We start from the raw sequence: 15,958 nt of genomic DNA, 5'->3' as shown, positions 1-15,958 counted from the left end.
TGCCCAGGCGGGTCTCGAACCCACGGGCTCAGGCAATCCACTCACTTCAGCCTCCCAAAGCGTGGGATTACAGGCTGAGCCACCGAGCCCAGCCAAGAACTCTTAAAGGAGACGGGCTTCGCTGCTATTTGAAGAAGGATTCTGCACATCTTACATTACAGCTTTTGGATGAAAATGAAATTAGAGGCTACAAATTACATGTCGAGGTGGCAAAGTTTCAACCAAAGGGGGAATAAGGTGCTTGAAAAAAGAAGTGCAAAGATTACAAGAAGCATCTATCTTTGCAATAAAAGTAGTTGAATCAGAGACCCAAAAGGAGAGCTGGGTCACTTGGAAGGCACCATGAGCGAGCTATCATCATCACATGTTTCATCCTATGGTTTTTAAGAATGATCTATTGGTGCTGAATGAGCTCAAAGAAGACCCTTGAGTAGAGTAATCAAAGTTGGGACAAATTAGGAAGCTTGTTCTCTTTGACAGACTGGAAGATGTTGCAAACTCTGTATTCTTGAGGAATACAGAGAAAGCTGATTATTCGAATCCTCAGTGGAAGGTTGTTCATTGGCCCAGGCATGGCATGGCATTCCGGACTATCAGGCTGAGGACACCTCAGGGAAACTGGAGAAAAGTCTGAGAGGATGGGAGGCCTCAGTGCCCCTGAGGCCAGCAGAGACTTTCAGCCCCAAATTCATCTATGCTTCAGAAGAGTCAGGCATTGGCAGCCCTTTCACCCTTAACTAGCTGAAACCCCGTCTCTTCCCATCACTGACATTCTGACCACTCTTCCCAGGTCACAGACACTCCTCAGATGCCAAATCCAAAAGATATGGCTGAATTCATTTGCATTGACTCAAGCAATGAATTTGGAAAGGAAGTTCATTTGTAGGAACATCATTTTGCAGTTGGGAATGAGGGGCCTTGAGACCCTTGGAATCACTGCTCTAGCTGTCAATAGCACACCCTCTTTCACTTGTTCAGTCACATTTTAGTCTAGGTGCTGCCGGGAAGGGATTTTGCAAATATCATTAAAGTCACAAATTGGTTTATCTTGAGTTCATCAAAAGGAAGACTGTGCAGGGTACAGTCATGTCAAACGCCTCTAACAGTGACTGGAGAGGAGAAAACACATTTCTACGCTTATTTGCCTCAATTCTGGCAGCTCAGGTGGAAAATCAGCTCTCTGCAGGCCCTGGATGAGGCCACGTGACTGCAGAGAAAAGAACTGTGGAAAACTCAGGTCAGCACAGTGGCTCACGCCTGTAATCCCAGCACTTTGGGTGGCAGAGGTGACAGGATAGCCCGAGCCCACAGGTTCGAGACCAGCCTAGGCAACACGACGAGACCTTATCTCTACAATAAATAAAAAAAAATTAGCTGGGCATGGTGGTGCATGCCTGTAGTTCCAACTACTTGGAAGGCTGAGGTGGAAGGATCACCTGAGCCCAGCAAGTTAAGGCTGCAGTGGCCATAAGAGTGCCACTGACTCCAGTCTGGGCTACAGAGTGAGACTCTGACTCAAAAAAAAAAAAAAAAAAAATCAGAAAACTCAACAATAAAAATGGAGACAATGACACTTCCAAGTAAAACTATTGGAGTCTTCACAAAGTAAGGAAAGAAAAGGAAATACCATGACTGGAGAAACTGCCAAGCCAGTTAAACCTTGGAATGATGGGTAAACTCAGAGTATTTTTTTTTTTTTAAGCAGGGTCTCACTCTGTAGCCCAGGCTGGAGTGCAGTGGCATAATCACTGCTCACTGCAGCCTCGACCTCCTGGACTCAGATGATCCTCCCACCTCAGCCTCCTGAGGAGCTGGGACTGTAGTGTGTGCCACCACTCCTGGCTAATTGTTTTGTGTGTGTGATTTTTTTGTAGAGATGAGTTCTTGCAATGTTGCCCAGGCTGGTCTCCAGCTCTTGAGCTCAAGCAATCCTACCACCTCAGCTTCCCAAAGTGCTGAGATTATAGGCATGAGCCATAGCACCCAATCAGAGTTTTTTGGAAGAATGGGAAATATGAACACAAGGAATGAGAATCATGTACTGTCAGAAGCAATTGCAAACCGGGTGTTCACACCTGTAATCCCAGCACTTTGGAAGGCCAAGGTGAGAGAATGACCTGAGCCCCCAGGTTCGATACCAACCTGGGCAACATGGTGAGACTTCGTGTCTACTATAAATAAATAAATAGCCAGTGTGGTGGCATGTGCCTATAGTTCCAGCTACTTGAAAGGCTGAAGCAAAAGGATTACCTGAGCCCAGCAGGTTGAAGCTGCAGTGGCTGTGAGCATGCCACTGCACTCCAACCTGGGCAACAGAGTGAGACTCCAACTCAAAAAAAAAAAAAAGCAATTGCCAAGAAGCCCAAGTATAGGGGTATGAAGGAGAGCTGAGACATGCCTACAGACACTTGGTTTGCAGGACTTATAATGGACTATTAATGAAGCTCACCAGAGGCCAAGGAGCTCACAGATAGAAGGCTTGGACCCTCACCTTGGGGGAGACTGACTCAGCAGATCCCACCCTGAGTAGAGTGACTTGCAAACTGGGATGGGTAAATTAAGGAGAGAAAAAGTAAGTCTCAAAATGTGTGTACATGTGCATGTGTGTGTGTATAAGCTAGAAAGGGTTAAACTTCCCTGTGCACAGTGGCAAATCAAGCAGGGTGGGGTGCTGGAAGAAGGTGGCACCACGGGGAGGAGTATTTTGTCACTAACATTGTTTTATAATTGCCGGTACAAGGTAGCAATAAAAAGTTGGTTTTACACCGACTTGGTGGCTCACGCCTGTAATCCCAGCCCTTTAAGAGTGGAGGCGAGAGGATTTCCTAAACTTAAGGGTTCAAGACCAGCCTGGGCAACTTGGCGAGACCTTGTCTCTACAATAAATCAAAACATTAGCCCAGCATCGTAGCAGTGCACAACTGTAGTTCCAGCTACTTGGAAGGCTGAGGTGGAAGGATCACCTGAGCCCAGCAGGTTGAGGCTGTGGTGGCTGTGAGCATGCCACTGCACTCCAGCCTGGGCGACAGAGTGAAACTCCAATTAAAAAAAAAAAATGTTGGTTTTAGAATTGTTTTTACAGGTTGGGCGTGGTGGTTCATGCCTATAATACCAGCACTTTGGGAAGCTGAGGTGAAAGGATTGCCTGAGCCCACGGGTTAGAGACCAGCCTGGGAAACTTGTGAGACTTCATCTCTACAATAAATCAAAAAAAAAGTTAGCCAGGCGTGGTGGCGTGTGTCTGTGGTTCCAGCTACTTGGAAGGCTGAGGCGGAAGGATCACCTGAGCCCAGCAGGTCGAAGCTGTGGTGGCTGTGAGTGTGCCACTGCACTCCAGCCTGGGCGACAGAGTGAGACTCTCACTCAAAAACAAAAAACAAAAACAAAAAAAAAGGAATTGTTTTTCCATTCTCTGTAGACAACACACCCTCCTGCTGCCTGCACCCAGGGCCACTTTCCTCCCCGCCCTTGGTCAACTGCAGTCTGTGTGGTCTATGCTAGTAAATAATCCACCTCCTCTACCGGACTGTAAGTGGGGTTGGGTCGGGGGGGCATGGTGAGTGAGGATTATTACAAAGTCTCATAATTTTATGCAGCATAGTTTGTACAAGAGAGATGTTTTCTAAATATTTGACGTGAATTAATAGTTGGATTTGTGTAATAACGAAGAAACTCTTCCTAATTACCCTGGTTGTAAAATAATATAAAACAGGTGACCACTAAGCCGATTGTTTTTATTTTCATTGCCAAATTCCTAACTTTTTTTTGGTCAGAGTCTCACTCTGTTGCCAAGACTGAAGATATCATAGCTCACTGTAGTTTCGACCTCCTGGGCTCAGGCAATCTTCCCACCTCACTCCCATCTCAGCCTCCCTAGTAGCTGGAACTACAGGCATGTGCCACCACGTTCTGCTAATTTGAGTGTGTGTTGGAGTCTCACTCTATCACTCAGGCTGGAGGGCAGTGACTTGATCCCAGCTCATCAAAGCCTCAACCTCCTGGGCTCAGGCAATCCTTCCACCCCAGCCTCCCCAGTAGCTGGGACTACAGGTATGTGCCACTATGCCTGTAAAAAATTTTTAAATTAAAATTTTTTTTTGTAGAGGTAGGATCTCGCTATGCTGTCCAGGCTGGGCTTGAACTTGTGAGCTTGAGTAATCTTCTTCCCTCAGCCTCCCAAAATGCTAGAATTACAGGCATGAGCCACCATGCCTGGCCATAAAATTCCTAACTTTTAATGTGATTCTGGCAGATAAAGAAGAAAAAAATCAAAAAGTATTTTATGACCCTATAAACTGTGTTTTGGAGACTCTGGCATCTTTTAAAACAATTACCTGTCCGGGGTTTGAAGTCTACTACCATCATTTCATCTAATATCAAGAAACTCTGCCCTATCTTTCTTCAAGCTGCTTTCAAGTTTTGTAAGATAACTATGCTAACTAGTTGTCAGAATAATCTTGGAATCCACCTGCAGGCTGCAGACCTCACTTGGAAATGTCCGACCTCACTAGACTGAACCTCTGCAAATTTCACATGTACTGGTTTATGTTTCTTGTAAAGTCTTTCCCCCTAAATTGTATAAAACAAGCTACTATTCTACCACAGTCGGCACACATTCTCAGGATCTCCTGGGGACATATGCCATGGGTCTAGGTCCTCAAGTTGGCCAGAAAGAAAAATTCTAAAATATCTTACAGAGTAAAATAATTTGGCATCTTTTCATCAAACTATACCATCTCCTTAGAGATCTAGGGGTTCTCAATATTTATATGTCTTGACTATACCTCTGGCAGTCAGGTGAGGTCTGTGAAGTTTCAGAATAATCTTTAATTGCATTAAATAAAATACATGGGATTACAAATACAATACATGGGAAAACAATTGTACTAAAGTATGAGTATCAAAATAAAACAAAATGTGTGATAAGATCTGGTGATGAATCTAACCACTACCATCAACTACAAAGTAACAATGAGCATACATGACATTTGAAATTTCTGCAACTGGAAGGTGATATTAAAATATCTGAATTAGCCGGGCTTGGTGGCTCAGTCTGTAATCCCAGCACTTTGGGAGGCTGAGGTGAGTGGATTGCCTGAGCCTGCGGGTTCGAGACCTGCCTGGGCAACTTGGTGAGACCTCATCTCTACAATAAATTAAAAATTAACCGGGCGTGGTAGCGTGCGCCTGTAGTTCCAGCTATTTGGAAGGTTGAGGCGGAAGGATCGCCAGAACCTGGCAGGTCCAGGTTGCGGTGGCCGGGAGCGGCCACTGCACTCCAGTCTGGGCGACAGAGTGAGACTCCAACTCAAAAAAAAAAATCTGAATTGGTCGGGCTCCGTGGCTCAGCCTGTAATCCCACACTTTGGGAGGCCAAGGTGAGTAAATTGCCTGAGTCTACGGGTTTGCGACCCGCCTGGGCAACTTGGCGAGACCTCATCTCTACAACAAATCAAAAATATTAGCAAGGCGTGGTAGCGCGCGCCTGTAACTCCAGCTACTTGGAAGGCTGAGGTGGAAGGATCGCCGGAGCCCAGCAGGTCGAGGCTACGGTGGCCAGGAGCGGCCACTGCACTCCACTCTGGACGACTGAGTGAGACTCCAACTCAAAAAAAAAAGGAAATCTGAATTCTACTGGCAACAGTCACATGTACTGCAAATTCCTGTGTAGGTGTATTGCCTGTGTTTATCATTGGAGAAAATGCTGAGCTTCAATTAGAGATTAATGAAAGTAAAATGTAATTTCACTGGGTGTGGTGGCTCACACCTGAAATCCCAGCACTTTGGGAGGCTGAGGCGAGAGGATTGCCTGAGCCCAGGTGTTACACACCAGCCTGGGCAACTTGGCAAGACCTTGTTGCTACAATTAAAAAAAAAAATTAGCTGGGCGTGGTGGTGCGTGCCTGTGGTTCCAGCTACTTGGATGGCTGAGGTAGATCACCAGAGCCCAGCAAGTCGAGGCTGTCGTGGCCATGAGTGTGCCACTGCACTCCAACCTGGGTGACAGAGTGAGACACTGACTTCCCCAAAAAGGTAATTTCTTCCTCATCCTCATTCATGAACCCTTAGGGATCTTGAAGCAAGAGCCCTGCACTAGAGCCAGTGATATTTCAGAGCAGAAAGAAAGTCAGCTCAAGAGAAGATGTTACTCCCTGCCCATGAGCCCTCTGGTTGGTAGGAGGTGTGTCTCCAAGCTTTATAGTCACAGTCAATCTCCTAGTACCTTTCTTCCCTCCTAAGCCTTGTCTCAAGGATCAGGGAGTGGGTACTCCACATACCTGCTGTGCTTCCATCTGAACCACTATTGAAGCTCCTCCACTATCCAAAGCTTCCAAGGATGTGACATGTGGAGGAAAGATGGGGAGAAAAACTCCTAGTACTCAGCGACAATATTCTCCAGCTGTTTGACTCAAAGCATCAAGTGAGTCCCCAGAAAACATATTGGCTTTTCAACTCAGCCACATCATTATTCCCAAGGCAGATGGTTGTTTAGAAGACATTTTCTAGCTCATACGGACAATGGCACTTTATGCTTTGAAGATAAGAGAACCTCAAAGGCAGAGGACATGGGATGTGGGGTCAGAAATCTGGAAGACATGTTTCTTCAGTGAGACACACAGGACTGAAGTCAGGAAGCCACCAGGAAGTGGTGTTGGCCCTGGGATGTCCTTCATGTCACACAGAAACAGAGAGGAACTAACATTTCCTGAGGAATTACTCTGTGCCCGGGGATGTACACTGTCTCATGTTTATCATAAACTCTTCCTCCATAAGGTAAGTACTTCGTTATGTTTTTCAAAAAAAATTTTTTTGCACTTGGCGAGACCTCATCTCTACAATAAATCAAAAATTAGCCAGGCGTGGTAGCATGCGCCTGTAGTTCCAGCTACTTGGAAGGCTGAGGCGGAAGGATCGCCGGAGCCCAGCAGGTCGAGGCTGCAGTGGCTGGGAGCAGCCACTGCACCCCAATCTGAGTGACGGAGTGAGATTCCAACTAAAAAAAAATTTTTTTTTTGCTACATTAATAAAACAAAATATATGGAAGCAATAGTAAAGTCTTGACCTTGCTCCAATATCTTATTTATTTATTAGTTGCATTTTAGTAAACTTTTTCCAAAAGAGATGGAGACAAGCTTCTGCTGAGAGGGGCATGGTCATGACTTGGGGCAGGACAAGCATACTTTCCATCACGCACACACACACGTGTGCATACATACAAAATATTATGTCTTCTAAGTTTTACTTGGTCCTCCTCTAGCAAATGCTCTCTAAGTTTACTTAATATTAGTAGTTTGCACTTGAATAGACTAAGACAAGAAATAATTTTATTTTTATTTCTTTATTTTAAAACTGTTGCCTTATGGAAAAACAAGGTGAAGGCAAAGGAAACTACTGTATGTATCACAATGGTGAGAGAAAACACAAGAGATCTGATATTAATCAGATTGACACTCAGAGGGCCGCATGTCTGTCAGTGATCGAACTGGGATTTGAGCACATGGACATTTGTTGGATTTTGCCACCTAGCATCTATTCCCCATTCTTCTGGTCCTGTTTTCTGCATGAGGGCCACTATCCTCCAACATTGGACAGTCTGGGGGTACTAATCTTCAAGGATCCCTCACCTCCCTCAGCTGAGTGTGGGCACCTGGGCCAACCTAGGCCAGAGTTCGCTCCCTTTGATCCAAGGTAGAAGACTCACCATTGGTCCTTGCTACCTAGATGCTGGAACCATTCCAACCTCTGTCTTTCCTGAAGATCGCCTATTCAGCTTTTCCTCCAGTCCTGTAATCCCAGCCTGGAATCATGGAACAAAGATAGGAAGAATACCTCACAGAGTTGGTGTGCAAATTCAGAGAGACAGGATGTGTGCTCTATGAGACTGGGGAATTTGATTACTTCTCCACAGTGCCTATCACAGAACACAGAGAAGGGCATCAATAAATATGCATTGGTTTCATGAATATAGTATCTGAAAACACTTTTTTACTCTAGTATGTAACATGAATAGCTATATCCATTATGCCCAGGATGAAGAGAGTTGATTTCTATTCTCCTCAAAATTTTGTTTTATTCTTGCTTTCTTTCTTTCCTTGAATCTTTACACTAAGTCTGATTACTTTATTTTGGAACCCAGCAGGCCTGCACCCCAGAATGCCTGATATCCTAAAGTCAGAAGAGCCACCCTTCTTATGGGGAGGGTAGGTGGGTCTATATTTATAAGGTAGGAGGAAAGGAGGCCATCCCTTTTTTCTTTTGTCCATACTAAGTAGCTGTGACATTGATGCTGATGGGCAACACTCCCCCTGTATTATGCAGAGACCGTGCTGTTGAACATGGGGTAAATGTTTTCCAGAAAACCCAGGTAAGAATCAATCCAGTCCGGGCTCAGTGGCTCAGCCTGTAATCCCAGCACTTTGGGAGGCCGAGGCAAGTGGACTACCTGAGTCCGCCAGTTCGAAACCATCCGGGGCAATTTGACGAGACCTCCTCTCTACAATAAAAAAATTTTTTTAAATCAGCCGGGTCTGGTAGCGCGTGCCTGTAGTTCCGGCTACTTGGAAGCTTGTAAGGCTGAGGCGGAGGATCGCCGGAGCCCATCAGGTCGAGGCTGCAGTGGTCGTGAGCATGCTCCAGCCTGGCCTAAGGAGTGAGACCCCAACTCAAAAAAAAAAAATCAACTCAGGGCAAGTTGAGGGCACAAAGGTAGAGCAATAGGGGACAATTCTTTTTTTTTTTTTTTTTGAGTTGGAGTCACTCTGTGGCCCGGGTTGGAGTGCAGTGGCAGGCTCACGGCCACCCCAGCGTCGACCTACTGGTTTCAGGTGATCCTTCAGCCTCCGCCTTCCAAGTAGTTGGAACTACAGGCATGCCACCACACCCGGCTAATTTTTTGATTTATTGTAGAGATGAGGTCTCGCCAAGCTGCCCAGGCTGGTCTCGAACCCGGGAGCTCAGGCAATCTTCTCACCTCGGCCTCACAAAGTGCTGGGATTACAGGCGTGAGCCACCGCGTAGGGGACAATTCTTTAAAAGAGAAAGATCCCTGAATAGCACTGGGGGATTACATTACAGCCCATGAGGACATCTCCAAGTCCTTCCTGTGTGACGCTAGGGGCCCTTGTACCAATACAGACACCGGTCTCCGAGATCAGCAGAGAGAGGCAACGAGGATATTGCCACAGCTTCGTCCTACGGACTGATTCCAGATGCTTCTGAGTCCGTGACGTCACTGAGGGAGAAGATTGAGGGATGATGTTCCCCAGAAGTTCTGCCTGAGGATCTAACCACAGAACAGAGGGTTTGGGGGTTGAAGGAGAAGTCCCTCCGCAGCTTCAGAGTGAAGAGGGCGTGGAGCAAGCCGAAGACACTGGTCAGGGTTTGAGCTGAACGAGAAGAGCTCATCCTCTGGTCCATGCTGCTCCCTGGAGGTCAGTATGGGTATCGCTGCTCCCTTTCACGCTATTTCGAGTCCTGTCTCGGTTCTGGATCTTCCCAGTCCTGAGAGACCGTTGGGTCAGAGGGCTCCTAGTGACCTCCGAGGGCGCCAGACGTCCTCGAAAACTGCGTGTTCCAGTATCATCTGAATGCCTACCGGGCTCCAGAATCAGGAGTCTCCCTCGCTGCCCCTCAGCCCCACCACTCACATTCCAGCAATGCGTCTCAGCGAGATTGCAGAACCCCGCGCTTATCCCATCAAGTCTGAATATTTGGGCTCGGGGATGGAGGGGGGAGGAAAGGATCAAAACTGTTAAGAACCACGGTGCCTGCCTGCACAAGCTTCTCCCACCGGAGCGTTAGCGGACTTCCCATGAAGTCGCCTGTGTACCTGGGAACATTTTCTTTGGGAACCCGCCCTCTTTGTCAAAGCAGCCGTTGCCTTTCCTGTCCCAAATCTCAAATGGCCCTTCTCCCGTCCTCCTAGCGCTGAGGCCGAAGTTACCCCAAATGCCAGAACATCTGGATCTCCTAAGATCGATCCCCGTAAGGGAGTAGGTGGGCGAGAAAAGAGAAGCGGGAAGGGAAGGTAGAGGATTCCTGGGGCTGGTGACTAGGGTGAGCTCGCAGCCCCTCAGAGCCCAGCACACCACCGCTCGCACCCCGCAAGCAGGCATCAAGGAACGTATGGGGAGGGGTAAACCAGTAACATCCCGAGAGGAGGGGCTGAGGCCGTGGACCGGGCGAGGTCAGCTAAGTACAGTCATGGCCCGCCCCCTAGCCGTCTGGACCAATCAGGAGTCGCTCTGGGTCCTCCACCCCTCCCTTCCTCCCTCCTTTGCCCTCCGGCCTTGGCGCAAACACGTTCAAAGCTGCACGGCCGAAGTGCTGGGATATGGGTTCCAAGCCAATCAGCGCCGCTTTCGGGGACGGGGTGGAGCTTTAAGAAGACAACAACCGGGAGCTGGCGCCTGCCTTGTTACGCCTCCATCTTGCAGCGACCAATAGGAGAGCCTGTCAGCCGGGCCAACTCTAGCTTGGCCTCAGAACACATCCGCAACCACCGACCCCAGCTCTGACCACAGGCGGCACTTCTCAGGGCACCTCCCCTCCCCTGCGGGCTAGGCCCGCATCAGGAGGGTCTGAGCGGCGAATAGAAACCCATTTCTTTCCATCGTTCGTCTGGGACGTAGGGAGGGATGGTATTTTCCTTTGACAGCGTCTTTACCCTTAGGACTTAAAGGCGCCCCAGTGTCTATCCAGTCTAGAGATGAAGTTCAAATGAGGCGTATAGGCGGAAGCAGCAGGAAGGCTCCAAGCCAAACACAGAAATGGACGAGATGGGTAAATCACGAACCTGGTCTACCTCTGCCCCAAGGTTGTGGGTGCTGCAGCCCTCCAGCAAAGGGCTGTGACAATCACAATCAGAAGAGCTGCGGAGCTGCCGCTGAGAGAGAGGAAGCAATCCCAGCATCAACTTGGGCTTTTCCCAAGGTAGCCCTGGGGACAGTGCATGAGGCCTGCACTGCCTCATTCCTAGCATTTGAGGTATCTACCATTTTTAACCCAAGGGGTTGGTTAGTTAAGAAACAGTCCCCCCCCCAAAAAAAAACTACACAGCCACCTCTTTGGCCTGAAGTAGCTAGAAGTTAGAGGTTACCATCTGTGCCTTCTTTCTGGATGCATACCAGGAGGGCTCTAAGTCCAGGAAGCAGTCAGAGAGGTAAGGTGACTCCGGAAAAGAGATGCAACCACTTGAAGGACTCAGGAGAAAGGAAATAGAAGAGGGTTGTCATATTAAATATTTATTATTTCTGCAGATTGACCTTGGAGTAATTCTCAAGCCAGGAGGGGATAAGTTAGTGTTCAAGTTGCTGAGATCTTAGGTCAAAAGCTACAGAAAAGAAATCACTTTGGGGGCAAAAATTAACAATAACTTGGAGGCAGTCACCCCTTGCCACCAACTGCAAGAGTCGAGGCTTCCTGTCTCAGGACACGGTGACAAGAGTCGAGTGAACCAGAGACTGAGGCAGCGAGGTTTTTACAGAAGAAACAAGCCCTGGGTGTGTGGGAACAGGGGAGAAGGCTGACAAATTGGGAAAATGATAAAGATCAGTGGGGAAGTGATCTTGGGAAACCTAAAGACACTGGGAGACAAAAGGCCAAGGGGGTCCAGCTTATCCTGCTGAAGCAGGATGCTGGGAATGCAGGCTGAGTTAAGGGCCTGGGGGACAAGGTGGAAAACTGGAAGGGGAACCAGGTGAAGAAGGGTGTGGGGTGGAGGAGCAGAAGTCCATGGGGAGGAATGGCAGATCCCAGCATATCAGAAGTTGGGTTTATGCTTCTTGAGTTCCACCATAAGGTGGTGGATGTTGATGAGCTCAGCCCGGGCAGGGAGGGCTCGCAGCTGAGGCTGGGACAGCACCCGGTGGAAGCGATGGTAGAGCTGGATCAGCTGGGTCAATGCTCCCTGATCAGAGAAAGTCATGGAAGGATCAGATTGTGAGGTGGTGCTAATGATGATGACAGGAAACTGGTTAGGGCTCATCCTGAACCTTAGGCACAGCTAGTAGTTGAAGATCAAGGGTCATATAGGTGATGCTGAGCCCAAGGAAACCTGGGGGTAAAATAAGTAATGGGGGACGGGAGTAGGGTCTGGGAATTGCAGGTCACCTGGATGATACTGGTTCCATTTCTGAAGTTGGTGAAACTCCGCATTACGTCCTGACTCAGAGACTCTACCGATGACTTCCAAGAACTACCAAAGCCACGAATCAGCTGAGTTACCCGGGCTGATAGTAGGAAGAAAGAGAGAATGTCAGAGAGGGATCTGTCGGGGTGATCTTCATCCCCACTAAGTCCTTCCCAAGGAATAGCCATCCTCACCATTAAACCCCTCTTTTCAGGTAGTCTCCCATCCCAGTCTTTCCTGCTGTACCCCCTCCTCATATCATCTGCATTCTATCGTTTTTCTTTTCTACTCACCTGATCACTGATCCCACCACTACCACACCACTACCACACCACTACCACACCATCCTCATACCTTCTTCCCCTCGAAGTCGCTCAGCCTGCCCACGCTCAATCAAAGCCTCAGCCTCTTTCACAAATGCCACCAGACCCCCAAAAGGGGGAGAAAGCAACTCTTCAATGAATTCCTGGAGAGATACAAACACATACACCCAGGGTTGGGTGTTCCGGTGCCAGATTCTTCTAATTCTGGCATCATGACTGAGTGGGTGCTTAGGACATTCTATAGCAGAACATCTAAACTCTGGAAAGGTAATGAACCTTAAGACACTGCTGGTCTCCCAAGAAGTGAGGAAATTTCCAAGCATCATCACTCTTCAAAAAAACCAAAGCTAAACTTGAGTTGGGAGCAGAGCACCAAGGAATTGGGGTCAGGGGTGGACAGTTGGGAGAGGCAGGGCTACCAACAGGCAAATGGCCATGGCTACTCTGCTATCTGGAAACAGCCTGATGCCAACCTCAGGAGGGGACGCCGAGCCTGAGTCTCTTGTACGAGACTCAGAGAGGCACCAATGGAGATACAAGTGGATGGCGTCTTTCAGCTATTGCAAAAGCAGTGGTAAATCCTCTCCGAAGGAAAATATTCTCAATTCTAATTTAGGCCCATACAACTCTCCCTGATTAACACCAAGTAATGAACATAAGGATAACCAGACTCATAAGAAGGAAAGCTACAGCCAAGGCGGGAGGATCGCTTGAGGCTGAGTTTGAGACCAGCCTGAACAACATATTGAGACTGTCTCTACCAAAAAGAAGGCAAAGCTACCATGAGAGTCAGCAGACATAAGAAGCAATGGACCTCCAAAGACTGCTGACATTAGGATTGTTAGATACAGATAACAGTTGTATGTTCTGTATAAAATGCTTAAAGTTAAGGAAGCAGACATAAAGATGATCAATTAATAAGAACTATTAGGAATTAACAGACTTCAAAAATTGAATTTAAAAAAATGAAAAGTCAACATTAGAAAGTCAACAGATTAAATAGTAGGTTAGATATAACTAATGATGATAGCTGGGCATGGTGGCATGTGCCTGTACTCCCAGCTACTTGGGAGGCTGAGGCAGAAGGCTCACCTGAGCCCAGGAGGTCGAGGCTACAGTGAGCTGTGATCATGCCACCAGACTCCAGGCTGGGCAACAAAGTAACACTCTGACTCAAAAAAAAAAAAGAAGAAGAAGCTGGGTGTAGTGGCTCATGCCTATAATTCCAGCACTTTGGGAGGCAGAGATGAGAAGAATACCCAAGCCCATGAGTTCAAGTCCAGCCTGGGCAACATGGCAAGACCACATCTCTACAATAAATTTTAAAAATTAGCTGGGTGTAGTGGCACATACCTGTAGTTCTAGCTACTTAGAAGGCTGAAGCAGGAGGATCACCTGAGCCCAGTAGGTCAAGGCTGTGGTGGCCGTGAGCATGCCACTGTACTCTAGCCCTGGTAACAGAGTGAGACTCCGACTCAAAAAAAAAAAAAAAAAAAAAAAAGGCTGGGCATGATGGCTCATACCTGTAATCCCAGCATGTTGGGAGGCTGAGGTAAGAGAATTGCTTGAGTCAGGAGTTTAAGTCAGGAGTTTAAGTCAGGCTGAGGTAAGAGAATTGCTTGAGTCAGGAGTTTAAGACTAGCCTGGACAACACAGTGAGACCTCATCTCTATAAAAATAGAAAAATTAAAATTAAAAAAATTTTTTTCCAGCCTAGGCAACTTGGTGAGATCCCATCTCTACAATAAATCAAAAAATTAGCCAGGCATGGTGGCATACGCATATGGTTCCAGCTACGTGGAAGGTTGAGGCAAAAGGATCACCTAAGCCCAGTAGGTCAAGTCTGTGGTGGCCATGACAGTACCACTCACTCCAGCCTGGGTGACAAGAGTGAGGTTTCAACTAGAAAAAAAAAAATTTTTTTTAAAGGAATGATACAGTGAACGGAAACTTATCATTGAAGAAATGACTCAGAATGCAGCACCGACAGATAAGGAATAGAAAATTTGACACAGTAATAGATATAGAAATCTAATTAATGGAACTAGGCAGTGATAACTAATAGCTACTAACATCATAAAGAGAGCCAAGAAGACATTATGTCTTCCCTGAGGAAGTCAGAAGTATATATCACTACCTCTCAAATATCCTTATAAAAAAATAAAGACTAGTTGAAATCTGATCAAATCTTTCCATCTAATTATGCATTTATGGGAAACACACCAGAGGAACGGTTTAGCCACACCATGTGATACAATCAGCAAAATCTAGACTGTACATCATTCTATATGACAAATGACTCCGTTTCATCTACAAAATAAATGCAGGGGCGGAGAGGGCAAAGATGGAAGGGAAATGTATAGATTTTTAAAAGACTTATGTATGTTCCTTATATGAACCCTGATTTGTGCCATAAAAATTATTTATGAGACGACTAGAGAAATTTGAATACTAGATTTTTCTTTTTTGAACACCCTCCCTGTCACCTGCCTCCCAAATAATACCTATTTTATTTTATTTTTTTGAGTTGGGGGGTCTCACTGTCGCCCAGGCTGGAGTGCAGTGGCACGCTCATGGCCACCTCAGCATCGACCTGCTGGGCTCCAGGTGATCCTTCCACTTCAGCCTTCCAAGTAGCCAGAACTACAGGCAAACACTACCACACTGGGCTAATTTTATTTTGATTTATTGTAGAGATGCAGTGTCACCAAGTTGCCCAGGCTGGGCTCAGGCAATCCTCTCACCTTGGCCTCCCAAAATGCTGGGATTACAGGCTTGAGCCACCACACCTGGTCAATAGCATTTTTAAATGAAATAATTTTCATAAGTGTGATAATGGATTGTGCTTTTTAAAACACATTCTGATATAGAGCAAGTGATAATTATGTATAAGATTTAATTCAAAATAACTGGGGACATAGGAGGAGGATACACAATAGGTGTTCATACAAATAAAACAAAACTGAGAATTGGTTAAATATCAGTGACGGTATCTGGGAGCTTACTATGCTTTTCTATTAGCATCTACATTTGAAATTTTCCACAATAAAAAAAATGTTTTAAATGTGATTTTGAGTCAGGATCTCACTGTCACCTAGACTGGGGTGCAATGGCATAATCACAGCTCACCATAGCCTCAAGCTCCTGAGCTCAGGCAATCCTTCCATCTCAGCTTCCCAAGTAGATGGGACCACAGGTGCACACCACCACACTCAGCAAATTTTTTTTTATTTTTTGTAGAGATGAGGTCTCTCTATATTGTCCAGACTGGTCTCAAACTCTGGGATTAAGCAATCCTCATACTTTGGCCTCCCAAAGTGCTAGGATTACAGGCGTGAGCCACCATACCTGGCCCTAAAATAATTTTTTTTGGTTTTTTTTTTGAGTTGAAGTCTCACTCTGTCACCTGGGGGCAGCCACTGCAGCCTCGACCTGCTGGGCTCCAGCAATCCTTCCTCCTCAACCTTCCAAGTAGCTGGAACTCCAGGCGCGCGCTACCACACCC

At 46.8% G+C, this 15,958-nt stretch overlaps 1 protein-coding gene across 3 annotated transcripts in view; it reads right to left on the bottom strand.

Annotated features, from left to right (window-relative positions):
- Positions 1–11,223: 11,223 nt before the first annotated feature.
- The window catches only part of VPS52 (VPS52, GARP complex subunit), a 21,108-nt gene continuing 16,373 nt past the window's right edge, over positions 11,224–15,958 (bottom strand). For 2 of the 3 annotated variants that reach the window (XM_021713504.1, XM_021713506.1), the window contains 3 exons: positions 12,485–12,596; positions 12,112–12,230; positions 11,229–11,908 (listed from right to left, as the gene is read on the bottom strand). In XM_021713504.1, coding sequence (XP_021569179.1) covers positions 11,762–11,908; positions 12,112–12,230; positions 12,485–12,596 — 378 coding nt within the window. In that variant the 3' untranslated portion in view covers positions 11,229–11,761. Of the gene's footprint in view, positions 11,909–12,111; positions 12,231–12,484; positions 12,597–15,958 lie in introns of all 3 variants that reach the window. The other variant, XM_008060257.2, reaches the window with a different exon arrangement.

The sequence above is a fragment of the Carlito syrichta genome, unplaced genomic scaffold (genome assembly GCF_000164805.1).
Source record: "Carlito syrichta isolate Samal-C Ts95f unplaced genomic scaffold, Tarsius_syrichta-2.0.1 Scaffold92604, whole genome shotgun sequence".
NCBI classification, from domain to species: domain Eukaryota; kingdom Metazoa; phylum Chordata; class Mammalia; order Primates; family Tarsiidae; genus Carlito; species Carlito syrichta.
The sequence above is the reverse complement of the archived record's forward strand: the minus strand, read 5'-3'. Positions and strand labels throughout refer to the sequence as shown.